Source organism: Empidonax traillii, unplaced genomic scaffold (assembly GCF_003031625.1).
Source record: "Empidonax traillii isolate 1590-97213 ecotype Southwest subspecies unplaced genomic scaffold, ASM303162v1 scaffold384:size1533304, whole genome shotgun sequence".
NCBI classification, from domain to species: domain Eukaryota; kingdom Metazoa; phylum Chordata; class Aves; order Passeriformes; family Tyrannidae; genus Empidonax; species Empidonax traillii.
Genome location: NW_020955577.1, coordinates 852,475 through 868,025, shown reverse-complemented (window position 1 = coordinate 868,025; position 15,551 = coordinate 852,475). Strand labels below are relative to the sequence as shown.

At 38.6% G+C, this 15,551-nt stretch overlaps 1 protein-coding gene across 4 annotated transcripts in view; it reads left to right on the top strand.

The window, feature by feature from the left end:
* Window positions 1-8,032, top strand: part of CDK6 (cyclin dependent kinase 6) — a 128,321-nt gene extending 120,289 nt beyond the window's left edge. For all 4 annotated transcript variants that reach the window (XM_027893184.1, XM_027893185.1, XM_027893186.1 and 1 more), the window contains exons 7-8: window positions 1,703-1,838; window positions 3,476-8,032. In XM_027893184.1, the coding sequence (XP_027748985.1) occupies window positions 1,703-1,838; window positions 3,476-3,622 (283 nt within the window). In that variant the 3' untranslated portion in view covers window positions 3,623-8,032. The remainder of the gene's footprint in view (window positions 1-1,702; window positions 1,839-3,475) is intronic.
* The last annotated feature ends 7,519 nt before the right edge of the window (window positions 8,033-15,551 follow it).

Below are 15,551 nucleotides of genomic sequence, written 5' to 3'. Positions count from 1 at the left end.
CTGAAATGGTAGTGCTACCAGACCAGAGTGAGAGCATCTATTCAGACATTCGTTATTAGGACTTTCGAGTACTACGTGAGCATGTAACTAAAAATGTCTCTCCTTTCAACTCTCCCTGTCTGACAGGTTGTCTCTTGGTTTCTTATCATTAGCTTTGCCTGGGCCTGTGCTTATACTGCCCTGCTCATGCTCTGTCATGCAACTGTTAAAAGAAACACATTTGAATGACAGGTTAAATGTCATTGTTATTTAAAACACTTAACTACCCCATCTTCCTAAGATGCTGTTTGTATTATAATTAGTAAGGGTCTGGATCCTCAAACAGCCAGTCCTTTAATTACCATGGCCAAGAGGGTTGCCCCATGGGTTGCCCACACCGTACCTAATGATAAAAAGTCAAATTCAGTTTTTCACACAGATTTAACTTAGCATTTCCCGAAAGCTGTGATATGTTCAGATGTAGTAAAATTTAACTGTCCTGAGATTGAAATTGTAATTGATTTTCCCTTCCAGCCATGCTGTTATTTTGAGGACATACTAATTCTCAAAGATGTTTTAGGTGAGCCAGATCCATGTAGGTAGAGGTGGGGTAATTCCACTTGCTGAGGTAACCTATGATTTGCTTCAGTGTGTTTGGCCCATGGCCTCACCCAATCTAATGACAACCTCAGTAAGAAGGAAGGTCAATGCTGCTCCCTAGTGGCACTGGGCTTTGTGCAGACCCAAGTATTATTCAATGACATTATTTTTGTGTCCTTTCTTGTCTTACCCTCAAGTATTCTGTGACATTATTTTTATGTCCTTTCTTGTCTTGCCCTGTCAGCATTCCCATTAAAAATCTCGATTTTTATAAGCTATAAAAATTTATTTTCCCTGAAACCTGACAAATAATATGTGATCTTTGCCAGAATTTCCATCAGAAACCAGTTTCAATCCCACAAATACTAGCATCAGATTAAAATATGAAATGTATGAGACATAATCCATTATTGGAGGTTTACCTACTATTGCATTTTTTGGGATTTTAGACCTCAACATTATTATTTAATAAGTAAAAATATCCTTTATAATTTAAAGATTAAGTAAATTATTAAAAGAAATTAAAATATTTTAGTAAAGAGAAAATTAAAATACAATTGTAAGCAAAAACACAAAGACACTCAAGTGCCTTGCTGCTTCTAAATTGAGACTTTGAAAACTGTATTGTGAAGCAAATAAATTGTTTAGATTTGGGCAACAATTACTGCACATAGCTTTGAAGCATTATGAAACACCCCTTTTATTGCCTTACCCTCATCTTGACCCACACTCTTCTCTGAGTCCCTATTCTTGTGAATAAAGATCCTTGCAAGCAATTCCCCTTTGAAATTTACTGCTTTTAATCATTCTAGAGAGACATATGTTGCACCATCCAGTCAAGAGCTGAGCAACTTTCTTCCAAAGCACTGAGCCTTTTTTTTCAACAAAAAGACTCAGAAAATTGAAACCTAGGCCAGAGAATTGTGCTGGCCACAAAATGATTTTTACCAAGCACACTGAGGACCTACGCTCATCAACTTCCATTCACAGAGATCAGTGCACTACTCTACAATTAAATATTTGAGTTCATTTAAACCAAAATATTCTAAAGTAAATTGCCACTCAGTATAAAGGGGAAACTGCTTAAATATTCAGACCTAACATTATGTTTTTCATTTCACAGTGTAATTGGACTCCCAGAGGAAGAGGACTGGCCTAATGACGTTGCCCTTCCAAGAAACGCTTTTACTTCCAGACCTGCACAACCTATTGAAAAATTCGTACCAGATATTGATGAACTAGGCAAAGACTTGCTTCTTGTGAGTTCCTGTTTGTTGTTCCCCAAGTCATGTGACTGATAGTTCTCACTGTGCATCCAAGATGCCAAGAAACACTTTAAGTTTCCATTTAATGGAGTTATTAAAGGAAAGTTCAAAAGTAGGTAGACGAATTCATGTAGATGTGAAAAAAAAAACAGCAAAAGACACTGCCTTTGGCTCAATTGGTGTCAGGGCTGACAACAGTTCTAGATCAGGAAACTGAGTCAGGGGAATACCTGTTTGGTCTGTCTTTAGACCTTATCATTAGATCCTCATTACTGACCAGTGCAGTACCATTGATTCAGCTATTCTTACAGTATAGGCCTGACATGAGTAGAAAAATAGATCTACCATTTTTGGTGGTATACTGGACAGAATAAAGCAGGAAATAGGCACACCTTCCACTGAGTGCTGAAAACTTGAGACTTGGAATTCACCAGTTGTTGCCTCTTACAAATGGCAAGACTGAACAGAAGCAAACACACTGGGCTGGTACAGCTATTTCCATCATTTATAGAGATACGTTAGAAACCCCAGTCCTTGAGTTCAGTCTTCAAGTGGAATATAGGGAATGACTTTGCCTCAGTTTACCTCTTGCTGTGCTTGTTGAAATCTAGTTAAATTTGTTCTCTGGAAGTTTTTAAAAGATCTTGATTCATATGGGCTAGGTGGACTGGTCTCAGTGCAATTCTTGAAAGACTTGGTGCATCCCTTCAGGAATGGCTGTCTGAGGCCAGAGTTACCTCAACAGCAAATCGTCCTCCACTGTCCTTATGACTGCAACTCCCAGCTGCAGAAAGCTGGACTGCATCTAGACACTTGAAATAACAAGTGAGAAGCACATGTGTTGTGCTTGCAGGCAGCCTGCAAGTGGAAGCTAGACATGGGACAAGAATTAGATTCTGGGAGCAACAGGGAATAATAATATATGGCATAGTGAATGTGAGGCATGATGGGAGGGAAGGACGAAGAAGACAAATATCTGTGCCTAGAAGGTGAGGTGGGAAGGGAATCTATTTTTCATGTTAGGCAAAGAGATGGTAACTAGGAGCCACAGATGAAAGGGGAGAGTAGGACTGAAAGTCACTGAATTATATTTCAGAAGTTAAATGACAGAAGTTATGGTACAAGAAAAGAAAGTAGGAGTAGGAAGTGGTTGGACAAGGATAATAGGAAGAATAGTATTTGGAGATGAATGAAGGAAAAGAGAAGAACAAGGTATAAAATGCAGGGCTGGAAGAGAGGTTTCAATGCTGGCTGGCTGGATAAAAGCTGAGATACAGATCTGGGAAGAAGACCATCAAAGCACAACTAGAAAGAAAAGAGAGAAACTGAACACAGAACATTGGCGTGTCCTGTGCTTGTGAATTCAAGAAAACCTACATTCTGGGATTTTCTAAACTATGAACACTTGCATTTCCTAGCATGTAATTTTCTTCTAGTTTAGGGGATACCATGTTCTTAAACTATGACCCCCCTGTTTGTTTTAATGTGATGGTCATCATGCACCACCTAAGAGACTCTATTGTGTCTCATACTGATCATAAACTGAAGGTGGTATGCATAATGTATGTATGCAGTGATAGCACTGTTAACTGTACATTTTAGTTAAAACCAACTTCTTTTCATACTTTCAGAAATGCTTAGCATTCAATCCAGCCAAGAGAATATCTGCCTGTGTTGCCCTCTCTCACCCATATTTCCATGATCTGGAGAAATTCAAGGAGAATCTGGACTGTCACATGTCATCCAGCCAAAACTCCAGTGAGGTGAATGCATCTTAAGTGCTGACTGAAGATGAACCATAAATGAACAAGACATGTAGCTGACAAGGCCACTGTCCCATACAAACCACATAGCTGTCCTGGCGAAGATCATTATTTGGAGGTTTTATGCACTTATCTTTTATTTTGGGATTGTGATGTGCTTATCCGTGGAAATCAATCTAGTTTACCTTTATCAGAGCAATGCAAGGGCCAGGGCTTTGGCCTGCTCCCATTGTAGCTTTATGTTTGTTTTGTTTTTGTTTTGTTTATCTACCTGGGAAAACTCCAGACGAAGAGAAGCTGCTGACTGGTTTTGCTGCCGTTTTGTTCTTCTAATATTGAATGCTGCCAGTGTGGAGTTTGATGATCGAGTCACTGCCAAAACATGATGCAATCTCTGTCTCTCTCTAGCTGCTGAAGCATGATGTGGTACTTTTTTATTATTATTTTGTGATCTCTTACGGTGATATTTAAAGAATGGCATTGAAATATCAGATCTCTGCAACCTGCAGTTAACTGATACACGTGTTAATACATCCAGCTACTGTTCATTCATAGCATATATGCAGGTGCTTCCCCACTTGAAAACTTGGATGGATTATTTTATTGTTTCATTGCTCTCTAAAAATAACAGTGATGATGGTGATCATAGAAAATGTACCCACTTTTAGGTTTTTTCATGCACAAACAAGTTACTATCTAGCTGCGTTTGTGTGCATGTTTCAAAAAACTGTCTTGTTCTTAAAGACTCTTTCAGTTTCCAGAGGGTTGGTTTGTGTTGAAATGCAGGCACATTCTGGCCCGTCATCTAACCCTTCATTTTTTCCCTGGAAACAGCAAGTATATTTTCCTTATCTCATTCAAAATTTTCTGGTATGCAGCTCAAAGACACGAGCACAGCCAATGAAAATCAATACAGATTTTCACCTTCAACGTGTTCTGGTTAGCAGCCAAAAAGGAAAATAGAAAAAATATTTCTGGTTCAGAAGCAGAGAATCCTATACCTGTAATAAGCACAGAGAAGTATCTGTGCTGCTCTATGTTGTATACTGCGCTGCCTTACCTGCAACACCCCCCTTGCATCACAAGTGCATAGCATTACTGTCTCAAAATCCCTCACTTACGAAGCAGATTTGTTTTCTATGCAGAAATGTATGACCTTCTCTCCTAAACCAACATGTGGGTATACTGGCACATGCCTCTCCACTAGGGTTAATGTGCTATTATTGAATGTCAAAATAACTAAGCAAATCACATGTCTTTATAGCACAGTTATTTTAAATATTACATGAAAAGTTTATATTTAGTATTTTTACCTTAACTAAAATATATTTTCAGTATTTTGAAAAGAAACTTTTATTTTTTTAATACTGTACTGGGGAAAAAGAAATATTTTAAATCCATTAAAGCTGTTCCCTAGCAGGAATTTAGTGCATTTACCTGGATATGACTTGGGGGAAAATATTGGTCCAGCAAGTATAACTGATGCTAAGTGAGGCAGCCAGCTTTGCTTACTCCTGTGACAGTCCCTTAGGCTTCTCTCGTCCTCATTTCTATTTGATCTTGTCTAGGTAGTGAACCAGCATTATATCCTCGTCAACAGCACGCTTGGCAGGAGCAGGTCCTTACCAGTTGAGCAATATAATTTTTGCTGTTGCAACAGAGGAACTTGTAGCTGTCTCCCTGGCAAGTCTCTCTCTTTCTTGTGATAGACTGAATGATGTGGCAGACTTCGCTGTTAACTCTGTTTCGGGTATCTGCACTGTCTGGGACATGGTCCACTACCAGGATAGTGAGTGGATTTTACCTATCTCTTGGATAAAGCTTTTTGTTACTGTTAGACGCATAAGTATGTGATATGGGGTTAAATTAGGTCTGCTTTAGAGAAGACAGATTTTAAAAGGACCACTTGCATACTTGCGTGCAGTGGCCTGTGCTTTTCTTCATGCCCAGAATGAGCCTATGCAAAACCTACCAGCATGAACAGGCAAGTTGCAAATTAGGCCTGGCAAGAGCATGCATAAGGCATCTGCACACAGAGATAGCACAGATGCATAACACAAGAATTTTGGAAGCTCTGTGAGCAGGCAGTTGAAAGCCAGGGAGTGGTCACAGCAGCTAACCCTCTAAAGCTGACCTTCCCTTTGTGATTCTCTCTGTTCCTGCGTCCCAGGGGAACTGTGAACCCACTGTACTGGTGTTCTCCCAGTGCCATTCCTCCATGGGTCAATGGACCCCAGTGTGACTAATTTTTAACATTCAAAGAAAAGGATGTGCCAGAATGAAATTTTTGCTAAAAATTTTTGAACACTAATTAGAACAACAAACAGAGACAAAAATCAGGAGGCTCTTGCAACAGTAGCAAATAGAAAAGTTTTCTACAGAGTTTAGCACTTTCAGAAACATTCCATGTTTTACCTTGTGCTGAGCTATCAATCATACATATACCTTATCAGGGCATTCAGCTGGTGTGGCTTCCCAGCAACTGTTCAGGGAACTCTCCCCAGAGCTCTCCACGGACTGAGTGAAAATGTAGGGGAGGAGATGATATTTTCAAATTAGGCTTAAAACTCTCAGATAGAAATGTGCATTTGTTCCACGTAAGAACCTCTTGTATTAAGCTTAGCAAAGCAAAGGCTAGAAGAGAATATGATTGCTGAATGTAGGTACATTATTAGGGTAAAACAAAAAGGAGGGGAGAGAACTCTTTAAGCCAAAGGTTAGTGTTGGCTCAAAAACTAATGAAAATGTGGAAATCACTAGGAAGTTAACTACTGGAGGAGTGTTTCCCAAGCACAGTAGTATCAGACAAAGAGCTCAGAGAGCAGCAGAATAAAACTGAGGTTGGTTTATGAAATCAAGAGCAGAGCTTCTGCAACGTGGTGCTGTATGTTGTCTAATGTAGTAGGATCAGGTTATAAATGAGGTATTCAGGAGAACAGCTTGCAAAGGGCTGCATTAATGATCGCGTTCTGGAACATCCTTCCAGTGGGAATGGAAGGAACATAAACAAGAAATCTAAGTTCTGTCTTGGCAGGGTTAGGGAAAATATTTCTCTAATGGGGTCCTTCTGGTAGCGAGGGCCTAGATTCAAAGGACCAATAGTTTTTCAAATTACCTCCTTTTCCAAATCTCTAGGAAGAAATTCCATTTGACATGCCATAGGCTTACTCTTATTCCAGTCTTCCCTGCCAAACTGTGGGGCTTCACTTACACTAGTAAAATGAGAAAGCCTGTTCTCTGGCTGGGAAAAGCACTGTCATTGGCTAAAATCATGCCAGGAGTCGTGTTTATAATTAGACAGCACAGACAACTGTGGGACTGTGCTCAAACCCATGCCCTTGCTCTTCTTATTTTACACTGGTATATCTCTAGTATTTTAGTACCTTTACTCATTACTGCTATATGTGTAGGATGTAGGAATTGTGTATGTGAGAAAGAAAGTGCTGTGATGAAAACTCTTTGTACACCCTTTAAATAAGATTTCAGTGTGCAGTTCTTCTTAGTGATAACTAAGCCTGTATGTGTTCTACAGGAGTGGTTCAACAGCAGCTAAAAAATACTGAATAACAAAAGATATATTAAATATAGCTCCTAGAGCACCCACAACCAGACTCTGTGCTCTTCTGAGCAGAGAACAGGGTGTTCTAAGTAATGGAAGGAGCAATTTCTATCTCCCACCAACCTTCTTTTTTTTTCTAATCACTACTACATAATTGCACAGAAAAAAACTCAATAGCCAAGGGAAAAAAATCATCAAGGCCAGCTAGTTAAGTGCTTATTGCTGCACCATAGAAATCCATATGGAGCAGCCCTTTTCTCTCTTCACCCTGTCCACACAGCCTTCCAGTTCTTTTCCTTCAACTACCTTATGGAAACAGGTTTCAGTTATGCTCGCCAGTGCTATTTCCAACAAGGTTCTTCCGAATTTTCGATAGCTGCACAATGTCAATGTCCCCTCTGTCGTCCCTATAATCAAGTGTTTCTTCTTTTAGTCCCACAGCCTAGAACCAGTGATTAGAAAAGAATCTCTTTTTGCACCTCCTTGCTTAGCCTGAGGTTTGCATACACTCGTGTTGCCCTCTGTGTGCCTAGTAAAATTCTAAAAGTAGGGTTTGTGCATATTTCTGTGTAGGCTGTGCCCACACTCCAGGTTTTTTCCAGCCAATTAGTCTATAATGGTAGATGTTTGAGTGTGTTTTCCTGTTGTTTGTCCTAAAACACAAAAAAAAAAATGAGGATGTCATGTTTGCAAAGTAATTGTTGGTTGTTCTGATGAATAAGAAGAAAATATTGTGCCATGCTACTTTTCACAGGTTCACTCACTGTCTTTGAGAAGTGTGTTTTATTATACATGTTATTCTCTCTGCTGTTAGGTATTAGACCAACTTTAATATGGAAAATAAAGATAAAAAGTTTGATTCTGGATGATTGTGGTAGAGCAGATTTTTTTGTTTCCAAAAAAGATCAGACAAAGGATACTGCCTTTTAAAAAAACTCTAACAAACAAAACCAAAAACAAAACCACAAATCGTTGACACTCAGTAAAGATTAAAAGGAGATTTTAAGGAACTATTGGGAAAATACTGTGAGGATAAGTGAAAAGGAGCGTATTTTTAATGGGAAAAATGTAAATGCAAACAATGTGTATTAAATATGCATTGAAACTGATACTTTTTCACTGACCTTGCAAAGTTGATAGGGTTTTATGGAAGAAAAGCATCCAAGTACGGACTTACTCTGACTACCACTTAAATCTGCATTTGCACTAAAGCAACCTATAGTGTTTTACTGAAAGGAGATACGTCATGTTAAAATTGTAATTTATTTTGGTGATGTTTCCATGGATATGTTGTAAAGCTCTCAAGCTCACTGTCCATTTTTGAGCAAGTCAAATTTGCATTCACACTGTTAGCTTTCTGCACCTTAAGCCCATCCATATGCCAGAAAAGAACACATTTTCTAGTGTTTACATGGGTATTCGATCCCAGCAACATGCTCCTGTTAAATCCAGCCAAAGACCAGTGTCTGCCACTGAATGGAAAATGAATTTTCACAGACTGACAGCTTCCTTTGTACAATAACTCCTAAAAAATCTGTAATGAACATTGAGCAATATGGAGCCCTTACTCTTATTTCATGTTTCACACATACATCATATTATGCGAATTCTCAGCCTTTTTTAAAAGAGAAGAAAACTCAGTTCTTGAATGTTAGGATTAATTTGAGTGGCTAGATGAGGGGGGAAATTATGTGATGCAAAGGTAGGAAAAACGGGCAAGAGAGTAGGATCGTTGGCAAGTGAATTTGACTATGTGGAGAAGTTGCATATAAAAGTAGGGGGAAGACTTTTTTCCCCACATGTTTTGTTTTCTCCTGTCATTTACTTTCAAAACATAAGATGATAAAGCAAGACTCTTGCATGGGATTTTAATGTCAGATACTTATTATGCCAATTCAGGTTATGAGTTCCAGTGCACTTTTTTAACACAGCAACGGCTCTATTTTTTAAATCAGATTTTGTAGAAGCAAGAGCTTTTTTTGGGTAGATACAAAAAAAACCTTATGAGACAGCTCGAGAGCAGATTAAACTGGCCACAGAGACAGTGCCTGTAGTTCAGCTGCAGAAATGAAGAACATACAGTTCTACTGCAGGAGAGCGATGGTGTGCACTGCAAGCTGACTCCTGCAAACTGCAGCCCAATTTTGGCAATCCAAAATAGCATATTTTTGCACACTTGGATTTTGATAAGATTATCTGCATGTGAGTTTTGCTGGATCAGTCCAGATGGTTCACCATCTTACAGGAGCAGGTCTGAGAGCGTAGCAGGTCTGTCCAACACCCAGTGCAAGTAATAATGCAAAATCCTCTGCCATGGGAAAAGTTTCTGTAGGTAGTACAACAGGAATGGAGCTTTCTGAGCTGCTGTGCCAATCTGAGAGCTAATGTTAACTATTGTTATGCAACCTCCAAAAATGCAGAATGTGAGGCGTGTAGCATTTTGTTCTATTCAGTGTGTGTGTGTGGGTGGCAGGGTAGGTGTTGGCACAGAGTGGCTAATTTTGGTCCTTCCATTAAGCGTGAGCAACTAGGTTTGGCACAAACAGTTACAGGGATGGGAAACCTCTAATTCTACACAGTAGTTCTCTGGCATTTGTTAAATACATATAGTGATAGATCACCCAGCCACTCAATCTGTCCTTTCCTTATCCCTGATCATCCTTCTTTGTGAAAGAAACCACGGGGAGTTTGTTCCTCAACAGTCTTCCAGCACGCTGCTTCCTCTCACTGCAGCAGCAGTTGCCTGTCACTTCTGTCTGACCCTGCTCATACTTCCACTGCCACTGAAGAAGCTGTGAGCTAAATTACTGCTCTGTGATTCTGCAGTCCCCCAGTTTGCAGGCAGCCAGCGATTTTTACTCTGATTTTAACTTGTTCCTCATTAGAAAGTGGGAAATAGTACAGTCAAGTATGGCAAAGTGTGTGCTACTTTTATACTTTTTGGTTCAAGCAAAGCAATGGGCTAGAATAGGTTAGATTGACCATAAAGTATTTGGTCAGTCAAAACAATTTTTGATTCAGAAGATCATTTACAGAAGATCCCGGGAAAACTGTCTTTGATGCACACAGTTACAAGAACACCCAGGGATGCTTCTGTTATACAGAAGTTTTTAATGGATGCAAAAAAGATGCAATGTCAGCCTCCTACTGCTTACCCCTCTTCCTGTCCCCAAGATCACTATTCCCAGGGAGAGGTTTCCTCCCAGCACGAGGCAAAGCAACTATGAAACAGTCCCCAACTCTCAAGATAACTTGCGTTCAGGTAGGCAGTCAAGCTCATTCCTTGCAGTTTAGTTTACAGAGCCCTGCCATAAGTACTAGGGACAAACAGACCTTAACCCCTAAACCTTTCTCCTGAGGAAAAGTCTCTCCAGGATCTAGGGAGGATGATATACTTACTATTTCTCTGACAGTTCACTTTTTTTTTGCTTTTTAAACAGCAGTGTTGTAAGAACTTCCCTAAGAAAACTTCCGCTACACAAAAGAAAGTGATACTGATTTCTGGACATTCTGTGGGAAAAGGGAATGTTGTATTCCAGATAGATGATACATCTCAAACAATCATCCTTCATCTGTAATAGAAATAAAACCCACCAAACCGGGTTCAAAATGTAGCCTGAGTTTGCAGAGTGCTAGTTAAATAAAAAGTGCTTCTCAGATCTTTTTTCAGGAAGACCCAAACCCCATCATGATTTCTTGCAGGGACTTTATCTTGGAGTCCCTTTTAAGAAAGGTGGGTGCAGCCATGGTTGCAGTTAAAACAAAATGTACATGAGAAATTGGTTGCTGGCTAGAAGTTTGTGGATGTGAGGCTGTACAAGGTAGCTTGTGTAAGCTCAGTGGGGATATGCTTGTGTGAAAGTTTTGGTTGCCATGCACATTTTGAACTGAAGTTACCTATCATAACATGATAGAAGGACTGCAGCATCATGACATTAGAGGCTTTTTCTCCCTAGATGTCTAGCAACCCAGTGGTTTCCCAGCTTTGCTTTGTTTTGATTTGATTTGTTTTATTTTGCCTCCACCACTGCCATTGTCCTTTCTATTGTGCAGAAGTTAAATAGAAGATCATTACCCTATAGTTTATCAGGAGAGAGTGGGACAGCACTGTCTAAAAAATTTTGTCATTTTTATAGTGGTCAATGTTAAGGGAATCATATAATCACAGAATATGCTGAGTTTGAAGGGACCCATCATGATCATCAAGTCCAACTCCTGACCCTGCGCAGGATACCCCAAGAATCACACCGTGTGCCTGAGAGCATTGTCCAGACACTTTTTGAACCGTCAGGCTTGGTGCTTTGACCACTTCCCTGAGAAGCCTGTTCCAGTTCTTAACCACGCTCTGTGTGAAAAACATTTTCCTGGTATCTGCCTAAACCTTCCCTGACTCAGCTTCATGCCATTTCCTCAAGTCCTGTCACTGGTCATGAGAGTGAAGTTGTCTTGTTTAGATTCTAACAAAAAGAATTCAATATCCATGACACCTGCCTTGCATTCAGCACCGTTAAACAATCTGTCAATCTCCACAGTGTTCAAAATTTCTCTGCCTGGAAATTGAAATTCCCTGCTACAACCCACTTGGAGTCACAGCAATGTGAGCAAAAGAAGTTTACGTTATGATGGTGCCTTTTGGTAAGGAATGAGAGCCAGTTACAATTGAAACAGGGACTGGAAGAGTCTTGAGGACTCTTAAGCCAGGCACCTTTTGCAAGAAAGGCAGTCACTTCTGTTAAGGCAAGAAACACATTTTAAAATACTTAAGACAGGAAAAATATAGAGGTGCCGTTTATTTTTCCAATAGGGCCTGTTTTCTCCACAAAGCTGTACAATTTTGGCACTGAAACCAAGCCCACAGATGAACATTCATGCTCTCCTTGTAGTCTTTAATTTCCATGTAAATTCTTAACAAGCATTCAGATTAATGTATTTATGGTCCATTTCATTCCAGTTCATTTAAGTGGTCTATATCTGCCTTTGAAGTTCATATAGGTTTTATTGTTAAAGTAATATTTTGCTGCATTACTTTAAACAGCTTTAAAAGTATAATGTCTTCAAATGCTCTAGTTAAAGAAAAATTATACCCTCAAAATAATGTCTTAGAAGTTGGAACTGTATACTTTAGAAACAGTGTTTATATTATGACTCCCAAAGGCATCACAGGATGCTTTCATGGGTCTGTCTTTAACTTTCTGTGTAACAGTGTGTATTTATACTTCTTCACTAGCTTGATACTCTTCTGTCTGAAGGCCTAAGTCTGCAAACACATAAATGCTGTACCTCACCTGAGCAGTCCCACAGAGCAGAGAGGGATTTACTCATGTGAGTATAGTTGCTCACAAAAAGTATTTGCAGAAAAAGGCTTTACTTTAGTAACTGACTGTAGTTGTGAGGACACATGGTTAATAACAGCACCAAGACACCAGTAAATGGGGTCAGTTTTTATTGAAGAAGTGGACACATTTATCTTCAAGTTATTTGACATTAATCTAAATTATTGCTATTATAATTCAGTATATTATTTGTTATGAAAACACGTTAGTCCTGCGAAAGGGTAGTTACAAAAAAAGTGTTGAGTCTTGCTGCTTTATTTGCAATTAGTATACAGTTTTGGTTGTTGAAGTGAAGCTAGCTTCTTAGAGAGACAGATAGATCAGTCAGAAAAAATCATAAATAAGCTTCATACTGTACATTGAGTTTTGCAACTAAAGTTATATGTGTGTTCAGATTTAGTATTTTTTATGCTTTAGAGCAACTCTGGTTTAATATGTAAAGGAATAAGCAGATTATTCTGAAATGCTATTGTAGAGCTAATTTTACGGATAGCAGGAGAATGTTGTCTGAAAAATTAAAATTAGAAAACATTATATAGACTGCCTTTGGCTTTAGTTTGTTTGTAGCAGGTCCAGCAGGTATCTGTTGATTCCAGATGCTTTAAGCCAGGGGCTGTGTTTGTGCAGCATCTTGTAACTGAATAAAGTTTTTTGCGGTGATTAAGTTGCCCACCTGGGCTTGAAGCAAGATTGCAGCCTAAACAAAAGCATAAAGGCGGCAAATTTAGGGGCAGGGCAGGAAAGGGGGGGGGGGTGTGCATGGACAATTGCATGAAATAGGATTGGGAGTTTAAAGTATTTTAAATCATTTAGCGTGATTTAATCTTCCTGTAACTCCACTGAATACAGTTAAACCAAGAATTTGGCCTTGTAAGTCTACAAATTTCAGTGTCAGGCAGCTCAGGTCTATATAAGGATACTTAACTTTAGTAAATCATCAAGAATACTATATAAAGGTAATATGTGATAAAAGTCTTTAGTAACATTATTTCTCTCAAAATTTCTTTTCATTGCTTTTTTTATACAAAAGTTCAGAAGTGCACTTCTTAGGGGCATTTTGGGTGTGTGAAGAAAAGCAGGATGCTGGTACAGAAATGTATCAGAAATAAGATTCAGTTCTTACTGCTCCATGTGTGCCTACCTTACAGATTACAAATCCCACTGAAGTTAACAGAAGACTTGTATAAAGTTAAGCCTGTTTGTAACTCTCACAGGATACTGGTTTCAGAATCTGCAAGATAAGTTACGTTCTCAAAAGGCATTATTAAAACTTGTGGTTTCAGGTTTACAGAATACTGTGAACAGTGACAGCTTCTGAGACACATCCAGAGTAACTTTATTAATCAGTATTACACCAGACCAATATCTGTTAGCAAATCAAAATCTCTCTCAGTACCTTCATTTCTCAGTATAATTTTAACAAAAAAAAAAAAAAAAAAAAAAAAAAAAAAAAAAAAAAAAAAAAAAAAAAAAAAAAAAAAAAGACCAAACATGAACATGAAATACATTCAAAAAATTAAAATTAAAACAGCCTCTAATGCTGTTTGACTTCTTTCTTTTTTCTCTTTTTTCCACCTTTATTGTCATAAAATATCATTTGCTCTGGAGGTGTCTAGGATTTGATAATTCAAGCAAAATATGCAAAGCAGTTTGGAATACTCTTCTTCATTCACCTTAGGGCATATACTCAGCTGGTGAAAATCAGCATAGTCCTGTTGACTTCTACAGCATTGTATCAGTTTATACCAGTGTGACAGTTGGCATGTTGGGTTTTAGCATTTCAAGTCACTTTACGTACATGTGCAGTAGGATTCTCTTTTGCAAGACGGAAAGTTACCTACGGTGCAAACTGTACTACCTAAACTACCATTGATACCTATTCACAGGACATGATTTCACTGTATCACTTCATACTTGAAATTCATATTGTTCTTTTAATCAGGGTACAAACATGAAAAGGTGCGTGTGTTACTGTTTCTTTTAAAGGTGCATATTTAGGGGTTTATTCTGTGCTTACTGGTTACTAGTCGGTGTTCTTTACATTCTTTGCATTCAGCATTAGAATCGCCTATGCGCGAAATACAAAATCACCTGCAGAGGTACAGAATGTGTAGCAGCGATTTCTTGAATTGTTACTCAAATATATACTGGTTTACCTTTTAGTCATCAATATGACATCAAGGGGCTACAACTTGTGAACTGTGGTATAGAAGTCTTGCACCATTGCTGTACAGGAGATCCTGCAGCTTCTCTCCTCTTCTTGCACAGCTGCTGATCACCATATACACATTAGGAAAATGTATGTTTCTGCTGTACAGAATGGCTGGGAAGTAACACAGACCCTTGGGAAACTCTCAAGCTCCCTTTGCAAGCTTTCGAACAAAGCCCTTTGATCTAACTGCATGCCTGCTCTGTGTCCCAAATTTCACCCTATGGGGCTTTCTGCTTTAAGAACACCCTCAGCTGGGGTTACTTTACGTTGACTGCATTGAAGTTCATCGGAGCATGCACCTTACCATATAACATATTCTTTAGCTTTTACAAGTTTGTAAAGATGGTTGACTGCAAAACTAATCATGTGTCAATACAGCAGAATTAAATTAAGGCACACAGAAAGCTATCAATAATGTATTATATCAGAATTACAGTCCTTTGAAACTGAACGTTTTGCTGCTGGCAGTGCAAGAAAAGCAAAGTTGTGTATTTATTGTTGGGTGCTGAGGCTTCAGTATGAAAATCAATATAATAAAATTTTTCACAGTGTCGAGTTCTCTTTAGTTGTTCCCAAATTATTGAAAAGTAAAAATGCAAAAAATTAGTTTTGTATTTAAAACTGCTTCACCCTTCTAGCTATATTTTTCTTTTATCTAAAAATGTAAAATGAATACAAATGCAGTAAGTATTGTATATTAAATACAGAAAATTAGCAACATTGGTTTTGTAGTTTGTATGTTTGCAAGTGTTTTTCTCAACACCCTGTGTATTCTAGAAAATCGACAAACACGCACAACCAGACACAAAAACATAAGCACATGCACACCTTTTTCTAGCA